This window comes from Odontesthes bonariensis, chromosome 22 (assembly GCF_027942865.1).
Source record: "Odontesthes bonariensis isolate fOdoBon6 chromosome 22, fOdoBon6.hap1, whole genome shotgun sequence".
Taxonomy (NCBI): Eukaryota; Metazoa; Chordata; class Actinopteri; order Atheriniformes; family Atherinopsidae; genus Odontesthes; species Odontesthes bonariensis.
Window position 1 is genome coordinate 12,985,937 of NC_134527.1, and position 20,938 is coordinate 13,006,874.

Here is a 20,938-nt window from a genome sequence, read left to right on the forward strand (position 1 = left end):
CCTCACGTGAAATTATGGCTTTGAATTTGGCCTTTTGATAAAGCTAAGCTGGGGGGGTTGTGAAATCTTTGCCAGCTACAACATGTGACAGGAAAACAAAAGGAGACACGCAGGTTATACAGACAGGTGGGATTGTTCCCCTTTTATTGATGCTAAGCTTGGTGCAGCTCAGACAACAGGTGATGAGTAAGCGCTGGGATCCATGCGCAGCAGGGCTTTCTCACTCCAATAAATCTGTTAGGCAGGGACAGACAGAGGATTCCTTTATGCTAGCTTTACAAACAAAACAATGTCATAGTTTTCCAGTGCTCTCTGAGCATATGAGTCACATCTCCTAGGTTTTTATGACTAAGCCTGACACCACAGTGGGGGTTTTTCTCCCCCCACTACGATGTAACAAAGAGACGAGGCCTGTTCTACACCCAAAAGGTTCTTTGTCTCTTTTTTTTTTTTTTTTTTTTTTTTTTTTTAACATCGCATTTACCCTTTATGAATCTGAGTTTCCGCCCTCAGTTGACGGTGACCCTATTATCAGCAAACTTACACCAAAATCTATTTCAAAACAATCTGTAGCATCTTTCAGGGCAGGGACGGTGCATCCTAGGTCCTAAAATAACCAGAAGCACATCAAATCAAGCACAATAAGTACCTGGGGACAACCGTCTCTGACTGTCCTGGATTCTTGTCCTAGATTTACATGCATACTAGGAGGACTGTGTTCAAATAAACAATCTTAGTATCTTATTGTGTTTTGGTCAAAACAGTGTAACTCAGCTCTGCGGTCACTTGAATACCTCCTCAGAGAAACACTTTATTTGAGTGCGTGTAAACTAAAGTAAAACTATCACTGCTGCCAGGCTGTAGACTTATAATCACCCTTTGGGTATTTTCATTACAGACTTGGTTCTGAATACGGTCTATAAAGGTTTGTGACACTATTTAAATCTAGCTACGACCGGCTCTGACCGGCTCTGTTTTTCACTATCTGGTTCATTGCATAACCCACAATTTAGACTTCACTGCTTTGCTCAAAACAGCCAACCACTTCTTGCCGCTGCAGGTAGTTCTGAGTTGGCCTCCAAGAATGTTAAACACCATCTCTGATTTGAGCTGCGCTCGCTGACAGGCCGGATAGTACCGCTGAATATGTTAAGACAAGGTTGAACTCGTTTCTTTATGTCTTATGGTAGATATTATTGATGTAGTATTTTGGAGGTTTCACCTTGTTCCTTGGATGAATCCTGACTGGCTTCATCTGAAGATGACAAAAGAAAACGTGGGGTGTTAAAACAAGAAGTTGAATTGATAAGTACAAGATTTTTTATTTTTTTTTTTGCTGTTTTTAGCTGTTTTCACTCATTCTTACCCAAACTGCTCACAGTCTCTGTCACTGTCTCATGGTGCTCTAGAAAGGCATTCAAATTCTATCACATTGTTGAATTGGCCCATGTAAGCTCATGAAACAGAGTGATTACTAAAGGAAGTCTCAAAAACTCACCTCGCCTTTGTCTCCCTGTTGAAAGTTATGGAGACAGAAATCAGAAGCAGAAGCTAACAGAACAGCTTTGATGTGCTGAAATGAACCGTCATTCAAGAAACTTACCATCTGTTTCTTCTGAGGACTCAGACTCTGATTCTGGGTATGATAAAGGAAATAATGCAGCCATTCAGACATAAAAACTTACCATGATCACCCTGACTTTTTCCAATTGCCATTTACTGCCACCAACAGGCTCATACATGAACTGCATGCGTGTCTCACCCTCATGTGCTGCAGCTTCAGAGTTCCCAGCTCCCTCTGCTGGGGGGTAATTTCACGGTTGGGCAAAGTTGAATGAAGTCAAAGAAAAAAATCACAAGTTTGACAAATGTGCAAGTGTCTGCTCTCCAACAGCATACGGGATGCTTTTCACTCACCTGTGCTTTCATTCACAGCTTTAACGTGCTCCTCAACTGTTGAAAACATATAAACAAGTGAATCCGGCATATATGACCCGAGACACAAAACAACGTTTGGTGAGCTGGAACTTACCGGATCCATCCTGAGCAGCCTCTGAGAGAGAGGGAGAGTAGGAGAGTGGCATTAACAAGTGATAATCTATGGTCAGCTTTGGATGAAGTCAGCATTTATGGTTTACACTCACCGAGGTAGCGGCCGTCTTCTTCATTTTGCTCTTCTGTAACTTGATGGGAAAGGGTAAAAACTGATTACTGACCAGAATGAGCGTTACATATTGCTTTTCACAAAAGGCTTTAATCTTTAAGTAATTTCAACAGGGTTTTTACTTTGGTCTCCATGTTCTAAACCTACCATTGATCTGAGCTGCCTTGGTCTTTTGAGCAGCCTCAAACTCCATCAGATCTGAGGTGACAAAGAGGAGAAAACTCAATCACAACGAGAGCTAAGAGCCAACAAAACACAGAAATATGCAGATAAATAAATTCACAACAAAAGGATTAGTTACAGAATCAGTTGAGACGGGCTTAAACCCATCAAGCCCTTAAGCTGTACCTTTGACATTTATGCAGGTATACAGCTGGTAAACAGAGGTATAGATTATGGTTTGTGTCTGGTGTTATTTCAGTTAAAAGTTTAAATTTGATCAGTGTACTTTACCTATTTTCTGCAAGTCAGCCAGCCCATCTGCGTGAAAAGACGCGTTCTAGTCATACATTTACCACCATCATTAACATCCTCAACTTTACTGTTTATTGTAGAAAAAAACTGAACTGAAACAATCACTCACCAAACTGAGGACTTTTTTCCTCTTTCTCCAGAGTTTCCAGAGAAGCCGAGAGCGCTTCAAGTAACAAACAAACATCGTGAGGCCTCAGATGAATACATGAAGCAATATCTGGTTTAATTTCTCAAAGCAAACTTCAGCTGGTGTTCTGTACGCGTACAGTCGCACATGCTACAGAGCAAATGGAGACATCTTAAGATTTTGGAATTCTCTCAAAGTCCACGACTCTTCCACTTACCAGAGTGAAACCCTGCCACAGCAAGGAAAACAAATAGTGGCACTAGAGATCTCATCTTGTCCGCAGGTCTGGTTTGCAGAAGGTTTGGGGCGTCTGGACTGTGTGGTGTTGTTGTTGTCACTCTGCAGGCTCTTATATGAATCTTCAATCAGATCACATGTTTTGCATGGACAGGCGGCTCTGGTACCATTGTCCCTCCCTACCTGAGAGGACCGCTTAGTGGCACATCCCCAAACAGACGGATCCTTATTCAGCTCATCAATGCCACCCATTGTTGGCTCTTTTGTCACACAGGCCTTTATATGGGATGTCTGATGAAAAGGAAGAAAAAGAGGGACTCCATGTATCAGAACTGAAAACAATGTTTGTTTTCCTTTCAGGAATGGAAATGGTGATTTCACTGAGAAAACTTGGCTGATGAATGATGGGTCACAATGTTGCTTAATGAGACAATCCCTCAGTTAATCACAAAGATCAAAGGGACTGTGATATCATCGCTGGAGTTATCTCTGAAACATGTTGGGATACAGTTCAAAATGCAAATAAAAAACATGACACGAAATGATTTGCAAATAATCTAAACCATGTATTCTTGATAAACATAGTGAAAAGACAACATGAAATATGGAATCAGTTATTTCTTATAGTTAGCATTTTCAGTTCTTGCCGGACTTCAGCTTCTCAGCAGTTTAGGGCCTGCTTTGTAGTTATTTTCTATTTTTAATCTAAAAAAAAAAAAAAGCATGAAATGCTGCAGTCGGTTTGTGTTGCAGGCAGGTACGTTCAGCCCCCCCAAACCCTGTTACTGCAGAGCCACACTGTTGCAATACAAGTTACAATGTCCAAGTTATTCATCCATGAGCTCCTAGAATACTTTCAAATGTCAATTGTTCAGAAGACGAGGCAATTTGTCAATCTACGTCAGTCCTCCTTGAGTAAGCTCAGGCACAGCGAAGACAGCTCGTCTTAAGGAGGCGGCAATCAGCTGTTCTCGCTGAGCGGTTTTCAGAGACAGTCTGTCACAGAGCGGTGGACCCCTGGTTCAGCTTTACCTCTGGAAGTCTCAGGTGATCTTTTCATACCCAGCCATCTTATTAACCCGTTGCCAGTGATTAAACTTTTTACTTATTAGATGTCCATCTAAAAACCATGAAATTACTTTTTCACAAGTCAAAATGTTATTTTTTTGCATATATATAGGGTTGAAGTGCCTTTGAAGCAATTACATTAAGTTCTATTTATGCTCTGAATAAGGCGGCTTGGAAATGTGATTTTAACTTTTTGAGTTTGTCTCCTCAGTCTCAGCTTACTAAACTGACACTTGCTGCTCTACTCCTCAAAGATTTGATAAACATTTGAATTCTAGGAGTGTTGAGATAAGATATACGAGAGGGAAAACTTACATTTAAGACTAAATATTGAAGCCGCTACATAAAAACGCATTCCAAACACAAAAAAAAAAATTCAATTCAATTCCGATTTGACTTTGTAGACATAGAAGATGGAGTGAAATGTAAAGTTTATGTGTAAAAAGTGTAAAGAGTACAAAGCAGACAAAGAGCGATCACTTTATTTATGATTGTAAACCATTTAAAACGCTTAACGTGGTCTTGGAAGTTTCCGTATTGTTTGAAATTAAATTAAATCGGCAATCAACATGTAAATATTAAAGAGTTAAGGTGCACAATGAAAAATATTTCTACTTGCTTTACAAATCAAGAAGAAATTCCCTCTATGTGTGCTTAAGAAAGTTATTCCAAAATAGCAACAAAAGAAAAAGAACCTCGAAGCACCGTCCAAGTAAAGTCTCTGAACAACGCAAAGTCTCCCAAATCAGGGGTGCGAAATACAATCCCACTTCCAATGGTTGGGATGCTGATGAAATATCAATAAAAACAGAATATTGTAATCACAGACACAGAAAATGTAGTAAATGTTGACAGAGAGACATTTTGCTATTTAATCAAAACTATTAGGAACACATAAGAACAAATCACTGCCTGGGCTCTGGAACCGTGATCCAGAAACACTGGTGGTCAGAATAATAATCATAATCTCAGACGATTTTTGGAAGTCATGGACGCTGCATCCGTTGCATTAAAAAGAAGAGGGACCATTCAGCTCGTTATCAGTGCTCAGTTAAAAAAAAAAAAAAATAATAATAATAATAAAAAAGCCTGCATCACTGCTGGTAATGGGTTGCATTAGCGCCTATAAAACTAACAATTTGCACATCTGGAAAGACCATTGACGCTGACAGGTATATACAGGTTTTAGAGTAGCATATGCTCCCGTCCAGACTACGCCTCTTTCAGCGATGTTACACCGCATGCTGCATCTATTACAACACGGCTTTGTAGTATGTTGCAGTCAAAGTCAAGAGGAGTTCATATTTTTCATGGGACAGTAAAATGTCTCCCTTTCAACATCCGATATGTTTTCCATGCTCTGCCGTGGACAAAGTGCCGTTTGGTGTGATCAGCAAATCACAGCTATCTGTTTTCATTTATGTTTTACAAAGCGTAAAAAACATTTTTGGAATTGCGGTTGTACTTTATCACAATATACCAAATTCCATCCTAAACAGAGCAAGCTGAGCCTGATGGTCTGATGGCCGCTGCCATAAGGAGGAGTGTCTAAATGAATTCATAGACACGTAAGCCGACCCTGATAGGTTTAAGGCACAATTATATTTATACACCGTTGTGTCCTCTGTAGTTTGATTAGCCTGTCTGGTTATTTTTGTATTAAACTAAAGACAGTAAAGACAGCTAGTCAGAATAATATTGGATTTGACTGCTGACTTGGTGTACCGTGTTCATAACAGGTGCAACACACAATAAGAAACTCAAACACTCATAGAGATAAAGAGGGAGACTTGTGTGTCTACCCTTCAGTGCATCTTGGTTCACAGTGTTTATACAATTCAGCAAATACGATTTTGTTCAAATTTTGTTGCGCTGTGGCTGCTGGTAGTGATTCTTAGGTTTACTGTGGCTAGCTGTTGTTGGTCTTCTTTGTTGTTCCACCAGCGGGGACAAAACTCTCCACATCAGCTGCTGTGGTCGAGAAAGCGCCACCTTCTCAAACAAGAGCAGTACTTTACCTAATAGAAATGACTGGCTTGATTGCTTTGATTTCATCGCCTCCGATTCAAATTCTCTGTAGTTCTCACTTTTCAGAGTTCTCCTCTCAGTCGGGTGTGCAGGTCTTCCTGGTCGACCTTCCCGACCTGTTCGTGCCAGCGGTGGTGCGCCAGCAGGGCCACATTCCGGGCAGAGATGGCGCTCATCTCCATGGCGCTCGCTGCCCAATCCACAGCGTTGAGGTAGTACAGCCGTTTGTGCAGGATGAAAGGAGGGGTCTTGCGGTGCGGCGGACGGTAAGCAGGGTAAGCCAGCCAAGGAGTCTCAGACACAGCATCATAGGAGAGAAACATGCTCTTCAGCTGCTCCTGGGTCAGAGGCTTTGGGGAAAACACCTTCCAGACTTTGCTCTGACTAGTGGTGGGCCGCTTGTAACCATCAGGGATGTGTACGGGGTCGATGGAGCTCAGGCTGTTGATGACACAACCTTTTGAATCTGTGGTGAGGATGTCGGACACAGTGAACTCTGAGGCTGGCTCGGTGGTCCCCAGGTAGGACACGTTCAGCTTGCCGTGGACCAAAGTGGCCACCGTCTGGTGATAGAGGCCCGGGTAGTGAGACGGGATGGGAGGGGAGAAGCCTGAGAATGTGATGTCTGATTTTCCCTGATGAAGTGGTGTTGCTATGACCACAATGTCATACAGAGAGTGTGCCGATCCAGATTCTCCAACATAGTTAACCTCGTAGAAACTGGCTGGGTTTCCTGAAAATGGATGATGAAGGAAAATCGGGATGAATGTGTAAAATTTACCAGAGAAATTGCATCATCTTGTACCAAATGCAGCAACGCGAGTGATACCTCTCTTTGACGATCGAGCCTTGACTGAAATGGAAGTCACTCTGGCGTTGATGAGCTCACTTTTGCTGTGGTATAGCAGTCCCGTACACACCCTCTTATTGCCACCATCCACTGCCCACAGGCCCGAATCTGTCCCTGCTAGTGACACTGCTCCTATACAACAAGAAGGCATGTTAAGTCTATCCTTCTATCGCAAAAACAGATTCCACAAATAGGTATGAGATTAAAAAAAACAGGAGAACATACCCACAAAGCCATTGATGCGGACACTCTGGCCGTAGTTGACACGAGTGATGGGCGCAACAACATCGTTGATGAAGACCTGTGAAAACCCTTGTCCCATCATGGTTTCCTCTAAAGTCTGATTCATCAGTGTGAGAAAGTTATCGCCTCCCATGGCATGCAAGAGCCTCTCCACGCTGGAGAAGGAGTAACCATACTGCTGGTACTGGTAGATCCTGTCAATGATAGAATTTACAGGATGTTTAGGACACCGGATGAAAGATAAAACGGCAATTTTGAGTTCACATTCCTTGATGTCACACGAAAGGGATGATACTAAAGAGCCATGAAACTTGCTTTTCCTCCTCACCTCATGAATTTGTCCAAAACACTCTCCACCCACATCTGCATTCGAAGAAAATTGAAGCCATATTGCCAGAGCAGGCGCAGGAAGTTAATTATAAACCAATTACTCTCCTCAAACACCAGCTCCTTCCCATCAAAGATTGCCATTTTAGAAGGGACATCTGTTCTTGGAGGAATACCTGTATAACCGGAAATATAAGTTGGATCCAAGGTTCAAATATATGCAGGACAATATATGACTCAATATTCAACTATTCGTGTATTTGAGCATATTATGCATCTATGCAGTTTGAGCTGACATGACCTAATTTTTCAACAAAGTGCTTCATGTGTAGGTTCAGAGGGTGGATCACTGCGCCTCCCGTCTCATACTCGTGCTCTCCAATCTTCACAGTCGCTAGTCGTCCACCAACAGTGTCGGGTTCAAACACATCGATCTTGACTGCAGCGCCAAACTCTTGCCTCAGGTAAAACGCTGCTGCTGTTCCACCGATGCCTGCCCCGACCACAGCTTTAAAACAAACAGTGACGGAAAAGAAAAGCAACATTAATCCACAAATCCCCGTCAGAGATTAGATGAAGCTAAAACTGTGGTCCTGATCTTTTGCCACCAGCAGTGGCCGAGCTGAGATGGGAACCGCTGTGGGAGGGAAGTTTTACCATTCTGGATATCTTCATGGAAAAAAGTGGCATAACGCATGTGGCCTAATGAGACAAGGAAGGTAATAACACACCAAAGTTTTGATGGGAGATTTAGGAAATAGGAGTCCATTTTTTTTTTCATTTATGAAAGAGATAAACCAGCTATCTTTTAATCCACTACTCTCGTCTGCACAAACATAGGAGAATATTATTTACACAAGAGCTCAATGAGGCTTTGAATTCCACAAGTTGCTCTTTTAGTTTGCCGGTTGTGATGCGGATGGTGATGGTGATGTGAGGCATACTCCTGGACAGTTTGTAGATGCACAAAGATACTCTTACCTGAGCAAGAACGTGTTACCGATATGGATTCTGCATGAAAAAAACTTAAATGGCCTACTTTTAAATTCTTGAAAAGTACATTGACTCCTGTTGAATGAAGTGAGAAAAAAATCTTAAAAGTAATGTATGTGAAATGAGATTTCCACAGATAATTGGCTCCTAATTTAGTAGTGTGGACTGCTATATAAGAGCAGAGAAACTTGACACCTTTCAGTGAACCTCCACATCTGTACGATGACCCGCAGACATATGCAAGATGTTTTCAGCTGCACTTAGACTTCCAATGCTTGGGGAAATTACACTTTTTTTATCCTCCAAATCAGCAGATTTGAGGGCAGTCAGAAAGGAGGACTCTTAAAATGATGTCACCAAGTGCTTACCAATCTTCTTGGGCTGCTCATTTAGCTCTGATGCTGAGGCTAGACTTCTCCTCCCAGTGTGCCAAAGCCCCAGAAGCAGCAGTGCTCGCAGTGACAGCGTGTGTGAACTCATCGTGGGCATCTACAGCTCCGCACTCAACAGCATCTGCGCGTGGGGAATAGACGTGAACCATTAATAACCTCATGCCAAAAGTCTTTATCAGTCGTGGCCAAAGGTCGAACACGGGATTGAACAAAACAGTATCTAAATTATAAGTAACGTAGATTATGCAGCCAAAGGAAGCACTGTAATGTCTGCTTTACATCAAGTTTTAGGCTTGAAACTGGGTTCAAGTGTACTCACAGTTTCAGCAGTCACTACAGGAGCGTTGTTGTTAAACCTGAAGTAGCTTCCACGGAGTGGCGCTTTAAGATAACTTTAATGCTTGAAGTGTACTCCTGACTATTCAAACGCAAAGTTAAACTATTGGCGAAGGCTTGTCTAAATGGCAAAACTTCCTATAACTGACCGAACTGGTTTAACAGTTGAGTCACGTCGGAAGACCGTGATAGTGGCTGAATATTGGGACAAACTTCCGGGAACGCAGACGTACAGTTTTCATAATAAAAAGCCCCCGAAAGTCGGAGAAGTGAAGACAGACGATGCTCGCACGAACACGTGCTCATTTACTGACGAAAAATATTAAGAATCAAACACGTCTTTAAAGGGGAGCCCTCGCAAATGCTATCCCTGCATTACTTCGTAGACTAAAAATGTGATTTAATTTAGCTATTTCAAAGCCCTCAGTACAGCAAATACATTTGAAAGTGTCTAATTATTGGTAGTGAGAGTTCACAATTTAAGTTTCCTATTGGAACTTATTAAAATAGAACAGAAATATCCTTTAATTTGAAAGGTGAATTGATCGCGCATCCTCTAGCGGAAGTTGTCCGCTCAGGGAGCGGAAGAAAAACGGAAGTGACGCAACAATCCCTCATCTTGATACATGCTTGAATGGAGGTGACCTTAGTTGTTATCAAATTGTAAAGAAAGTTAGTGGCGGCTTACCCGTGGACACAGCAGCTACATTTCTACAGTCAGATCTGGTTTGGATGAGAAGCCTGTTTTGAGTTTTTTTTGTTGTTGTTGCTGCATTTGACGGGACGGTGCGAGCAGATATGGCAGAGGCACATCAGACACGCGTGCAGAATGTGGTGGAAGAAATGGTCCAGAGTCTGGAAAGGGATCACATCCGTAAGATGCAGGTTGGTTAGATGTCTGCGCTCCTCACACACGTGCAGGGCTTTGTTTGGCAGCATAGTCTGTACAATCTGCACCAGCTCATGCCTGTGTGTGTGTGTGTGTGTGTGTGTGTGTGTGTGTGTGTGTTCTTGCTGCAGGGTCGCATGTTCAGGTGCAGTGCAGACTGCTGTGACCGCTCTACAGACTCCATGTCTCAGGTGCATCACTGTATTGAGCGGTGTCACACTCCTCTGGCCCAGGCTCAGGCATTGGTCACCTCAGAGTTGGAGAAGTTTCAGGTGAGCCCTGTTTTTCACAGACTAGCATCAAATAATTGATGAATTCACTTATGAAACACTTATGAAAAGAATAATTTATTTTATTACTCAGGTTGATGCTTTTCAGTTTTTTTTCCTTCGTTTTTGCTTGGGTACCCATACTGTAAAATTGGAAGATGTTTACAGTTTATTTAAATAAACTGATGAAACTCCTTTGAAAAAAAATGTCAATCTATGTCATAAATGCTGGATTCCTATTAAATACATTGTAAATGTTATACGGTTTACCTTTTAAAAAAACTAGTGTAATGTTACATTTTTCTAATTGCTTTTCAACTGGGAAAGTAAGGAGCGAAAAACAATCTTGTTAATCAAAAGCAGGCCTTAAATTATGACAGCTAGTAAGATGTATTAGAATGAACTCTCTCCTGCTCTAGTGAGTCTGAACCCTTCTTGACTTCCTCAGGACCGCCTGACCAGATGCACAATGCACTGTAACGATAAGGCAAAGGATCTCTTTGACTCTGGTGCAAAGGAGCCAGCTGTTCGATCGCTGATGGACCAATGTGTGGGCAGTTGCGTGGATGACCACATTAACCTGATCCCCAGCATGACCCGGAAACTTAAGGAGAATCTGGACTCTATACAGCAGTGAGGAGCAGGATGGCTGGGCTCAGTAGATGCAAATACAGCAGTGCAGGGTCAGTGGCCTGAGAAGTTCAGGTCTGGAACCAAAAGATGTGCAAAGAAGGGATGTCAGAGACTTTTGACCGTTCGTGTCGTGAGGTTTGTTACGGGAGCTGAACATTTTCAACCCGTTAGATCTTGATTTACCTACGATGGCAGAGAAATTCAGGAACACACCTGCTGTCACCTACTTGTGTGAAAAACACATTCACTCAAAAACATTTTGAAGAGACCTACTTGTGTGCTTTTTAAAAAAAATAAAATGGTCAACTCATTCAAAGCAGATCTGAACATGTTGTTCCACTATATACAGTTCAACACCGTCCATCAATGCACTGTCAACGGTTTTATGTTCAGCTTTTCTCAGCCTTCTCCATCGCAAGCCTCTTACCGATGTGCTGCTTAGACATTTAATAGTGAACTCTTTATCGTGATTGTCTCTACCTCTCACGGTCCGATCTGTTTGCGTTCATGAATTAAAAGACTAGAAACTGATTTTTGGTTGCATTACTTCTTGCTGTGCGTGCCAATGATGAAAAAGTAATAACAAATATCTTTGTTACATGAATTTTAATGACAACGGAGCAATATTCTCATTCTTATACATGGTACAAGAAAGGCAACATTGTAAGATGGCAGCCTGAGGAATGGTGTAAAAAAAATTTTTTTACAAAAAAAGTGGCAGACACAATGTATAGCCCGTTGTCCATTATCTTCATTTGGAAGATGTTTAATGACGCTGTGAGGCTGATGAAATTGTTTTAGTTGTGATGAGGCACAGAATGTACAGGGTCAGTGATGAACGCCACATGTAAAATGGTCAGATTTAGATTAAACCAGAAACGGATTAATCCATATTAAGCAATCAACTGTTGAGTGTAATAACTGGGATACAGAGCAACTGTACGATAATCTCACAACTTTTACAACTGGACATGAAAGGTTTATTTTAGTTCTTTACATCATATCAATTCCGAAAGGAAAAAAAATTACAGACAACAGCTGTGACAAAATTGCTCCTTCTAAATTGACAATCTTTGGTAACAAGGATCTTTTTACTTTACATTTATGTGAAAGGGCCAGAATAGACTCTGGACCGGAGCCAGTTGAAAACAAAACTGTGCGCCTCCCAAACATTGATCTTTGAACCATTTTGACAGAAGATTGGCACAAAACCGTGTTTGATCAAACTTTTTAGGTTTCTATAAAGCGGTTTTCAAATTTACCCTGCAGAGAACGTCTCACAGGAAATGGACGTTAAACTTCCTCGGTGAAATCACGACGCATCCAGGACCCAGCTACAGCTGGTCATTCAAGATCAGTGTGTGGGTCTGGACTTTAGACGGATACACTGTACGTAATAAATGAATAATTACTACAATAACAAAATCATACCAAAGTTGATAATATGTCCATATACGTGTCTTAAGCAACATAAATACATAACTGTAAAGCTGTAATAAAAACCTTCAGTTGAAAAGAGAAAGGATCATGTGTTAGCACCACAGCCCGAGTGAAAGGGCGGTTTTATTGGCAGTGGAGGGTTTTATTTTTCTTTTACCAAAAACACATTCATAAAAATACGAAAGAAACTTAAAAAAAATAAATAATGGCTAAATAAAAAAAACTTAAAAATTTTAAATGAATGACAGGTATAGTTGCAACCATACAGACGAGTCATACGAGGATACTGAATAGTTAGCAGTACATGTCTGATTTACAACTGAAAAAAAAACCTCCCACTGCGTTTCAAAACAATGAGGTAACAGCATATTTACAAAAATCGCAAAAGGTTGAAGGAAATTTACCTGCGGGGCTACCTTAGAGAGTTGGGAGCTCTTTAAAGGATCTGCCCATGTGAGGCCAACAGGAAACAACTCCACCGCAAAAGACCATGAGGGGACAGGCTGAACAACAGTGACGGTGTCAGAAATCTGAACGCAAAATCATTTCTGTGAACCTTAACAAAAACGGTGACTATCAAAAAAGCTGGTGTCAATGATTGGACCCGCAAAATCCTGCAGTCTCACGTTTAGGAGAAAAGTTTACACAATGTTCCGGCTCACTGAAGTGACGAGGTCTGACAAATTGTCTGAAATGCGATGCCACTATCTGGCCTCAACCTGTGGCGCAACCTCTTCAAGTTTCTTTGTTTAAAAAAAAATAATGCTCCCTTTACATGCCGATATACAAAATCAAGGGAAGCTTCATAAACATTACGATGAACAAAAATAACCCTGAAGTGGCCTTTTAGTTACCCAATCTTAAATTGAAGCCGATTTAAAATCAGCACACAGTCAAAATTTCCAGCCTCTCCGAAGAGTTGGAAGTTTTCCCATCTTTACGAGTGGTCCAGCATCCCAAAGCAGACAGTTCATGGAAGAGGAGTAAGATGAACAACAGCTGCTCTGTGAGAAAAAGATGGTCTGATCCCTCCTGAACCTTTGTGTTATGCTGTAGAGTCCACAAATAAAAAGGAAACTCAGAATGTTTCCAACTTAACAAAACATTTTCCCTGAACACCTCGATGAACTATGGAGCATGCAGATGTCCAATGTAAAAGTGGTGTGAAATGTGGCGGTGGATTGTACATACAAGCTTACATCAGTGTCTCCACATTACCAGAGGAATGGTAGCTGTCAATGGCTGTTGAGCAGGTATCAAGACACACTGCGAGTGGTGCTGTCTTGTTCTGAGGAATCTGGACGGTGGTCTGAGTGAGGTGATGTATATAAGAAATTGCAGCACACATAGAGGGGAAATGATAGCAACCGGCTGTCCAGGTTCATCACCACATACTCCTGAGGGGATTGAAGGGGAAGGAGGAATATTAAGCAAGACTGTAGACTGCACTGTGGTGATGAAGTGACAGAATGTGCAGAATGATAGTGCTTACTGACCTGGTCTTTCTCCAAGGTGAGGAGCTGGTAACCCGTTGAACGACTGCAGACCAGCTTCCCTCGGCTATCGAAGGAGGCAAGACGTAACCTTTACAAATAAAAACGGCCAAAGTTAGGTTGAAGTTTCTCAACAAAAAAGCTGTTTTAAAAACACACACGGTTTCAAAGGAATACGCTGACATTTCAGGGGGAAAAAAAGCTTTCTTGACAAGAGTTTCCTTAAGACGTTTCACACGTGCCTCCAAAATTGTCTGCCAACTGTGAAATCTCAGCAGTTGTGTTAAACCTTTTTATGTTTTCTTCTTAAAGCATTTAAACGTTTGGCTTGAGCAATGTGTCCTTCTCTGACCTGTATGCCAAATGTCTCCGAGGCTGTAGACTCACAGCGCCCCCACAGGGCTGACTGAGCGTATTTCTTTTAAAGACGATGAATCGATTTGTGTAGGTCACCAGCAGGTCAAACCCGAAGTTGAAGCCCGTCCATCTCCAGCAGTACTGAGACACAGGAAATTTGAGTTATTTTTTGTGAAAGTTTAAAAGAAAAACATTTAAACTTTGTGGAAACAAACATCATTGTAACAGTAGTCAGGCAACTCACATCTCCATCTTTACTCAGTTTTCTGCCACACCTCATACTGCTCAGCTCAAACTCCTGTTTGTTAGGCTCCTGAGGACTAAAGATACAAAGATGGCTTTGACCTCACCACACTCGCATAACAAAAACATTCCATCAAGATGCCACAATAAGTCAAAACACTGTCCAAAGACTCATGACGAAGGTTACATCTCAGCTTCTCACCCATTATCATTGTCAAATTCTGTCCTCAGCATAGCAAACCACTGGTTTTTGTACATTGCTGTGAGCCAATCTAGAAGTATCAACACAGATATGAATCCATAAACACAGGAAGGATAATTCTCAATAAATATATTAACGAGAAGAAAAACATTAAGAATCAAATTAAGGTATCCATGAGCCCATCTTACCACAAGGCAAAATGTTGTCTCTCTCCAGGATGCGAGCAGATGCAAGATCATTGATGATATACTGGAGACGCACAAGCTTGAACACCGAGTCAAAAGGTGCACCCTCCTCCGTGTCCAAGAATGGCTCTTTCTCACACAGGTCTGCAGATAAAACTTTTATTTACAAAAAAAAACACAAAAATACAATATGAGGGTACAGCTTCACAAGATGAGGCTGATGTTACCTGTCCTGCGTTTGCAAAGCCAGGCATCAGCATCAGCCAGAAGCTGCTTGATCGGGCCGTCCCATGATGGATTGAGCTGTAGAAACATCCACTGCAAAAACGCAAATGTATTTAGTGGCAGATTAAAACGAGGTTCACAGCAAAGCACCTGTAGCTGTGAGGGACTGCCTGCAGTATATGAATGTTTTGCCTTCTACCTTTTTCAGAGCAGTGTACACATCCATTTCCACCTGCATGACAAACAGATCTGAGGACTGAATGAGCTGCTCCATCACATCGACCCTGCAAATACAGAGCAGAGACGAACGGTGACTTCCTCATAAAAACTAAGCCACTGGAATGCCTCTGTATAACTATGCAAAAGATCCTATTAAATATTTATTTAAAGATCAGTTTCAGGGAAATTAAACACAGAACTGTGTTAATAGAAAAATATAAAAACTGAAACATCCCACACACCCAAGTTCTTTCATCAGGTCAACATTTTGATGGGTCATCAGGTTGTTAAGGAGCCACTCAAGACACCTAAAGAAAGAGATACACAAACAGGATAAACACATGCCTCCATAAAAATCCTAACATATTTCAAATATGTCTAAAAAGCTCACTTTTTCATGACTGAATCCAGGCCATAGATGCTCGCACAGGCATAATAACCACACACGGTCTTCGCACTGATGTTTTCCTTCATGGTTTCACCGCACTGCTGGATCAAGCCATCCTGTCAACACAACACACCGTGAGACAAAATCAAAATGTCACATTTCAGAAAACAGCCCGACTTCCTGCATTGTACTGACCAGCTGTAGCATACAAGCAGCAGCAAGAATACTGACGACCCTGCTGGGCTTGATCAGGACATCATCACGATACAGAGATCCAAACACGACTTGAAGAGCTGCAACAACAGGAGACGGGAAAGAGCTACAGTCTCAGTAAAACAAGGATGGGGCGTCTGTGTTGTGTGACTCACCTTCAGTGTCGATGTTCTGGTCTGGGATCTCCAAGTTGATTTCCATCATGTTGGACTCCTTCCAAGACCCACTGAACATACTGGAAAAATACCCTGACTGCAATAGGAACAATGAAGAGGAACAGAGAAAGGAAGAGAATCCAATTATAGACAATGATAACACACATGATTATCAGTACAATGCTTGGTTTCTTTGTGATACCTGACACAGGTAGACTTTGTGGAGGTTCCACTCCTGTCCCAGAGCACAAATGCGAATGTCGCTGTTTTCCCCATTCAGAAACAAAGTCTGATAAATGTATCTTGAGGTGCTTTTTAATTTCTTCCTGCTTAGAAGAAAAAAAAGAAAAGAAAGTGGAATGTGTTAATTTATTCATAAACACAAATGAAAGATATTTGAATCCTTAGGTCGAACTTGCCTGCGAGGTGTATCTAGTATGGCATCATCCTCCTCTTGTTCACTCTCACAGTCACATCGAGCATTTCGTTTTCTCTTCTTACAATCACAATCATGTTTGCGGCTGGTACTTGAACCCTCTGCAGCTTCCTGTGGTCCCTGAGAGGGGGACTGGAACCTGCTGCCCAGGCTTCCCATTTCTAGAGAAATGGACATTAAAAAAAAATGTCTTGACTTTCCAACAGAGGTATTTTACATTAATTTCATGGCACAACACTCTGTGGTATTGTGGATGATGGTAATGGAGATGGAGGGTGCTATCGAACAAGCAGGTCAATAGTCTCCCATACTTGTTCACCTGTGTTTAGATCGGCTGTGTGTGAGTGTATGTTAACTGTTTAAGTCGTCTTTGCATCCCTTGTCCCTCCATATTTAACGAAAATGGCAACGTTTACCTTTTTTTTAACTATTCAAGACAAAGGGAGGTGACACTAAAGTCAACCCTGCAGGTAAAAGGGACGTTGATTTGATATGCTCAGAAGAAAGAAAGGTTATATATTGTTGGACTCACAGTAGAGAATGACTCCACGACAAAATAAACTCTTTTTTTTCATGTTTCATTCGCAAGATCTGTCCATAACAGGCTCTCACCTGCAACACATGCTAACCAGATGTGTTTACCAAAAGAGAAAAACGTCTTGGCTAACTTACCTGATGATTTTCACAGGCCAAGCTGAGGGAGCGGTGTGAGGTTAATGTGGACGGTAAACACAGCTGTTTATCTCCGTCAGGCGTTGGAGAGCCAGTTAAGAGGGGTGCTAACCTCAGAGCTAGCTAAGCTGCCAAATTCACAAACAAAAACACGTCTGAGAGCAACAACAGCGTTCCTTCTGACCGGCGGCTACTCCACAACAGCCTCCAGACCGTAAAACGTAATTTGGTTCGAGTTACATTTTTTAAAAATTAGAGCGAATGGGAATCCAAAGACAAGAGGTGATGTGTAACTGCTGTGGAGATATGTGTCTGCTTTTGTTGTTCTTCTTCTGTCGGCAGTTCCTAGCAACATTTTCACGTGATTTACGGCAGCATGACTCGACACTGCCCCCTGTCGTAAAAGAGTGGAATGAAATAAGTCAGGGGAACTTCAACGTCATCATACGTTACACAATAGGCCCGGTTACCAAACAGTCAGGATGACCCTTATGTAGGCCTAATGTTTATACCTGAAGATAGACGTAAAACAAACATGAATGTGATGATGCAAAAGATGAGGAATTATGAAATTTGAATGTTTGAATGTACACATATTGTAGATTTACAACAGAAATTTAAACACATACTCACCCTATACGATATATAAGCATAGAGGCTTTGAACAGCAGCTGAACTGTATTGATCGGACCCTTGGTATCTGTCTGTGCACAAAGGGCACTACCAAATAAAGAAATGTACTCTTGGCTCTTATTGCCAGATGAAAACCTATTTTTGAGAACAAGAACTGTATGAGAATAAACTGAGCAAAGATTTGTATTTATTCAAAATATTTGACTCTCCCAAAACAGGAGGGGTGGAGCTGCCATTTTTATGTAACCACAAGATATATGAGCCATGCTTTGTGAGAGTCAAGCAAGTTAAAAAAAGGGAAATATCTGTTTAAAACATTACTGATTAGATTAAAAAGAATACAAAATTATTCATTTCCAAAGTCACAGGTAAAGAAATTTACCTTCAACCAGGTTTTATTAGTTGATCACTGCAAATTATCCAGGCCCACAAATTGAAATAGATTAATCAAAAATGTCATCACTTATGAACTTGGAAATTTAAAACCATTATAATACTTCTTACTTTACTTCTATCTCTCCTTTTAATGACACACAGAAATTCACGGAAATAACTACAATAAATAATCGACAAAAAGTGGTATGACCACATCTCTTTGGTAAATACACTGCCCTCTTCTGAACATTATTATCTCGTCCTCAGGGCCTCTGGATCAATACACCAAATTCTTGCAAAAGATAGGGATGCACAGTAACATGACTGCCCTCCTCTGGTCTGTGAAAGCTGAGGCACAATAATTGAGAACAGAAGCATGGAGTACAGTAGGAAAAATGTGTCACAGCATAAACAAAAACAGTTAGCACCACAAAAAGTGCAAATGAGTCTTGCGAATATCTTATGCAGCAAATTTGGTTATCAGAGGTCAGTGTCACTACCACACTGAATGGCATCATCATTACCTCTTAAATACAGTCCCACCACCAAGAGTTTTCATTTACTGGTTCGGTCCCCTTTTGTTGTGTTGTTATATATTTTTTTTCTTTGATAGTGGTCATCATCAGGCAAATTTCATACAGCAAAGTCTCAAAACATATTTGATCTCAGTGAGTCCCTTTTTTTCAGAGCTCTGTTTGGCTGTGTTTTTTCTCTCAAACGTGTTATGGTATAAATTGCTGGTCATAGTGTGCCCTTTTCTCCAGTATTTTACTTTTGCTCATGCAGCTAGGGATACTGAGAGCTAATAAAATTGTGATGCGGATTAAAAAAATAGAGATATGAATCTGAGAGAGAAGTACATATATGCATGGAATAGAAAGTCCTGAAAAATGGATAGGGGCAAATCTGTACTTTTTATTTAACTTTTCTATCTATGTTTATAAGTTAGTATCATATCCTCATACATTCACATATTCCAGAAACCAAAACATACCAAAAATAATCTTTCAGCTTTTTTTTTCTTTTTAATCTAATTTTTCTTTTGTATTTACTGTCTGTATAAATACTAATCTATGTCTGTCTCATATAAGTTTTTTTTTCTTAAATAATAGTAACTTGTTTTGGTTTTATTCATGTATTTTTTTTAAATTATTTGTTGCATTTTGTTAAGGGAGCCCATGGATGTATTGAGGGAGCCTTTAAGTGCCCTGCAGGCTTTAGGATTCTACCAGGAAATGACGTATGAGGGGGTGTGGTCACCAGAGAATCAGCCAATAAGCAGTGAGCACCTCCTGCACAACATTCCAATCCCTCCCAAACCGCCCTCCTCCTCCTCCTCATTTTTAGTTTGACAAACCCCTGTGTGTATGGGACTGTGACACGTAAACGTTGTCCATTTCATTCCCCCACGCAGGACACCCCTACCTGGGGCAGGGAAAGCAGAGAAAAGATTCCCCTGTCCCGAACCAAATTCCAGCTTTTTGTATCATGGAGGCGAGAGACGCTATTGCAGGTGAGGTAATTGTTAGCAGTGACACAGAGGGAGGCGTTGAGTTGTTGTTTACTACCTTAATAACCAGTTTGACCAACACTTTACAAGCTGTTATCTAAGCTACAGCCGTGCTTCGTGTTCTAGTTAGAGGTGGGCGTTTTCTTTACCTTGCAGGGTTTTCAAATAAAGCTCTAAAGGCTCATTCACGTCGAGTTTTGCACATACTACCTTTCTAATAGCAATAAACACCACGTGTCTTATTTGTGATCCTGCTCAACCTCCAGGTGCTCTTGTCGGCAGTGATGGAGAAGAGCAAACTGCAAAGAAGGGTGCAACTCCTAAAACAGATACAACACAGACTCAGAGCAGGATGGAGAAGCTCGTTGGGTTCAAGAAGGAGGATCTGAGTTCCTGGCAGAGCCTGTTGGCCCTCCTTAACCGTCCCACTGACCCTGCATCTCTTGGTATCTTCCGCTGCTTGTTTGGTAAGTTTTTTTTTTTTCAGTGAGGTTCCTGCTAAATATCCTAAACTTTTTACAAAATGGTAACCTTTTTCACCTTCGGTGTGTCATGTGTAGGTTTCCTGATGGCTATTGACGTCACACAGGAACGTGGTCTCAGTCACCTGGACTACAAATACCTGGATGGGGCCCCTGTGTGTCGCTTCCCACTTTTCAACTTCTTACAGCCGCTGCCATTGGACTGGATGTACTTGGTGTACCTGGTGATGTTCCTCGGTGGGTCGCCATCTTTGCTTGATTGTGGAGATCAGATGAAAGAATCACACCTTACCGTTTAACGGAGCTATTTGAATTATGGGCTCCCACCTTTTTCTTTCTTTTTGGTCAGAACAGATGCAGTCATTTTCTAGGGAAGTCTCTGTGGGGTTGCTTGACTACAGTCCAGCAATTTTCCCGTCACATTTTTACCCCGAGCTAACCAACACATGCAAAAGACTTTCAAGGATTTTGAAAAGAAGTGCAACTCAAAGCAAACAGTTGTATGCACGAACTTTAAACTCGATACCGATTAGGAAAAAAACATTAGGACTACCAATGTGGCAAGAGATTTCCCACTATCTCTCTCATTTCCCATAATGCAACACTATAGCAACCTTTGGCTATGCCTTCCATGCCACCCATTTTTGTGCTGATGTGTAGCAAAGAGAAGAAAATAAATG

At 41.4% G+C, this 20,938-nt stretch overlaps 5 protein-coding genes across 14 annotated transcripts in view; 2 read left to right on the forward strand and 3 right to left on the reverse strand.

The window, feature by feature from the left end:
• Positions 1 to 114: 114 nt before the first annotated feature.
• On the reverse strand, positions 115 to 3,101 carry LOC142373403 (uncharacterized). Of its 8 annotated transcripts, none has more exons than XR_012768475.1 (13): positions 2,983 to 3,099; positions 2,748 to 2,801; positions 2,618 to 2,644; positions 2,312 to 2,362; positions 2,145 to 2,183; positions 2,033 to 2,053; positions 1,918 to 1,953; positions 1,763 to 1,801; positions 1,604 to 1,636; positions 1,499 to 1,513; positions 1,367 to 1,424; positions 1,223 to 1,255; positions 115 to 234 (listed from the first exon to the last, which is right to left on the reverse strand). XR_012768475.1 is itself a non-coding variant. In XM_075456660.1 (13 exons), the coding sequence occupies exons 1-13, from the start codon at positions 3,035 to 3,037 to the stop codon at positions 221 to 223; spliced, it is 456 nt and encodes a 151-aa protein (XP_075312775.1). In that variant the 5' UTR covers positions 3,038 to 3,099; the 3' UTR covers positions 115 to 220. The 8 variants fall into 8 exon arrangements, 6 of the variants coding, with proteins under 6 accessions (XP_075312775.1, XP_075312772.1, XP_075312774.1 ...); XM_075456660.1 differs by having other exon boundaries at positions 1,367 to 1,405; XM_075456659.1 differs by lacking the exon at positions 115 to 234 and adding an exon at positions 242 to 607 and having other exon boundaries at positions 1,367 to 1,405; positions 1,763 to 1,798; positions 2,983 to 3,100.
• A 1,435-nt stretch (positions 3,102 to 4,536) lies between these two features.
• Positions 4,537 to 9,429, reverse strand: pcyox1 (prenylcysteine oxidase 1). Its single transcript, XM_075455910.1, has 7 exons — positions 9,223 to 9,429; positions 8,880 to 9,024; positions 7,820 to 8,026; positions 7,520 to 7,694; positions 7,174 to 7,385; positions 6,928 to 7,080; positions 4,537 to 6,831 (listed from the first exon to the last, which is right to left on the reverse strand). The coding sequence occupies exons 2-7, from the start codon at positions 8,998 to 9,000 to the stop codon at positions 6,161 to 6,163; spliced, it is 1,539 nt and encodes a 512-aa protein (XP_075312025.1). The 5' UTR covers positions 9,001 to 9,024; positions 9,223 to 9,429; the 3' UTR covers positions 4,537 to 6,160.
• A 392-nt stretch (positions 9,430 to 9,821) lies between these two features.
• On the forward strand, positions 9,822 to 11,561 carry fam136a (family with sequence similarity 136 member A). Its single transcript, XM_075455877.1, has 3 exons — positions 9,822 to 10,124; positions 10,260 to 10,400; positions 10,846 to 11,561. Exons 1-3 carry the CDS (start codon positions 10,038 to 10,040, stop codon positions 11,032 to 11,034), a joined length of 417 nt encoding a protein of 138 aa, XP_075311992.1. The 5' UTR covers positions 9,822 to 10,037; the 3' UTR covers positions 11,035 to 11,561.
• Positions 11,562 to 11,621: 60 nt separating this feature from the next.
• Positions 11,622 to 17,589, reverse strand: gmcl1 (germ cell-less, spermatogenesis associated). 3 transcript variants are annotated; one of them, XR_012768344.1, is made up of 16 exons: positions 17,259 to 17,589; positions 16,570 to 16,747; positions 16,353 to 16,476; positions 16,151 to 16,247; positions 15,978 to 16,075; positions 15,786 to 15,898; positions 15,637 to 15,702; positions 15,375 to 15,459; positions 15,178 to 15,268; positions 14,954 to 15,094; positions 14,766 to 14,835; positions 14,565 to 14,640; positions 14,316 to 14,461; positions 13,967 to 14,054; positions 13,670 to 13,867; positions 11,622 to 13,520 (listed from the first exon to the last, which is right to left on the reverse strand). XR_012768344.1 is itself a non-coding variant. In XM_075455876.1 (16 exons), the coding sequence occupies exons 2-15, from the start codon at positions 16,743 to 16,745 to the stop codon at positions 13,727 to 13,729; spliced, it is 1,512 nt and encodes a 503-aa protein (XP_075311991.1). In that variant the 5' UTR covers positions 16,746 to 16,747; positions 17,259 to 17,589; the 3' UTR covers positions 11,622 to 13,520; positions 13,689 to 13,726. The 3 variants fall into 3 exon arrangements, 2 of the variants coding, with proteins under 2 accessions (XP_075311991.1, XP_075311990.1); XM_075455876.1 differs by having other exon boundaries at positions 13,689 to 13,867; XM_075455875.1 differs by having other exon boundaries at positions 11,622 to 13,867.
• Positions 17,590 to 19,596: 2,007 nt separating this feature from the next.
• ggcx (gamma-glutamyl carboxylase) overlaps positions 19,597 to 20,938 on the forward strand; it is a 9,059-nt gene continuing 7,717 nt past the window's right edge. The window contains exons 1-3 of the mRNA XM_075455217.1: positions 19,597 to 19,779; positions 20,043 to 20,243; positions 20,337 to 20,495. Coding sequence (XP_075311332.1) covers positions 19,755 to 19,779; positions 20,043 to 20,243; positions 20,337 to 20,495 — 385 coding nt within the window. The 5' untranslated portion in view covers positions 19,597 to 19,754. The remainder of the gene's footprint in view (positions 19,780 to 20,042; positions 20,244 to 20,336; positions 20,496 to 20,938) is intronic.

What these genes read in the sequence shown, in the direction of transcription:
- gmcl1 (XM_075455876.1), bottom strand. Translation starts at nt 16,745, where the DNA reads ATGGGAAGCCTGGGCAGCAGGTTCCAGTCCCCCTCTCAGGGACCACAG. An exon ending in CCAGAACATCGACACTGAAG is followed by an intron (nt 16,076 to 16,150) that starts GTGAGTCACACA and finishes CTGTTGTTGCAG; the next exon opens with CTCTTCAAGTCGTGTTTGGA. An exon ending in CGGAGACATTTGGCATACAG is followed by an intron (nt 14,055 to 14,315) that starts GTCAGAGAAGGA and finishes TTATTTGTAAAG; the next exon opens with GTTACGTCTTGCCTCCTTCG.
- pcyox1 (XM_075455910.1), bottom strand. Translation starts at nt 9,000, where the DNA reads ATGCCCACGATGAGTTCACACACGCTGTCACTGCGAGCACTGCTGCTT. An exon ending in TGAGCAGCCCAAGAAGATTG is followed by an intron (nt 8,027 to 8,879) that starts GTAAGCACTTGG and finishes TTTGTTTTAAAG; the next exon opens with CTGTGGTCGGGGCAGGCATC. An exon ending in GCACTTTGTTGAAAAATTAG is followed by an intron (nt 7,695 to 7,819) that starts GTCATGTCAGCT and finishes CCGGTTATACAG; the next exon opens with GTATTCCTCCAAGAACAGAT.
- LOC142373403 (XM_075456655.1), bottom strand. Translation starts at nt 3,037, where the DNA reads ATGAGATCTCTAGTGCCACTATTTGTTTTCCTTGCTGTGGCAGGGTTT. An exon ending in TGTGGCAGGGTTTCACTCTG is followed by an intron (nt 2,802 to 2,982) that starts GTAAGTGGAAGA and finishes TGTTACTTGAAG; the next exon opens with CGCTCTCGGCTTCTCTGGAA. An exon ending in GGCTGACTTGCAGAAAATAG is followed by an intron (nt 2,363 to 2,617) that starts GTAAAGTACACT and finishes TTGTCACCTCAG; the next exon opens with ATCTGATGGAGTTTGAGGCT.
- fam136a (XM_075455877.1), top strand. Translation starts at nt 10,038, where the DNA reads ATGGCAGAGGCACATCAGACACGCGTGCAGAATGTGGTGGAAGAAATG. An exon ending in ATCACATCCGTAAGATGCAG is followed by an intron (nt 10,125 to 10,259) that starts GTTGGTTAGATG and finishes TTCTTGCTGCAG; the next exon opens with GGTCGCATGTTCAGGTGCAG. An exon ending in CAGAGTTGGAGAAGTTTCAG is followed by an intron (nt 10,401 to 10,845) that starts GTGAGCCCTGTT and finishes TGACTTCCTCAG; the next exon opens with GACCGCCTGACCAGATGCAC.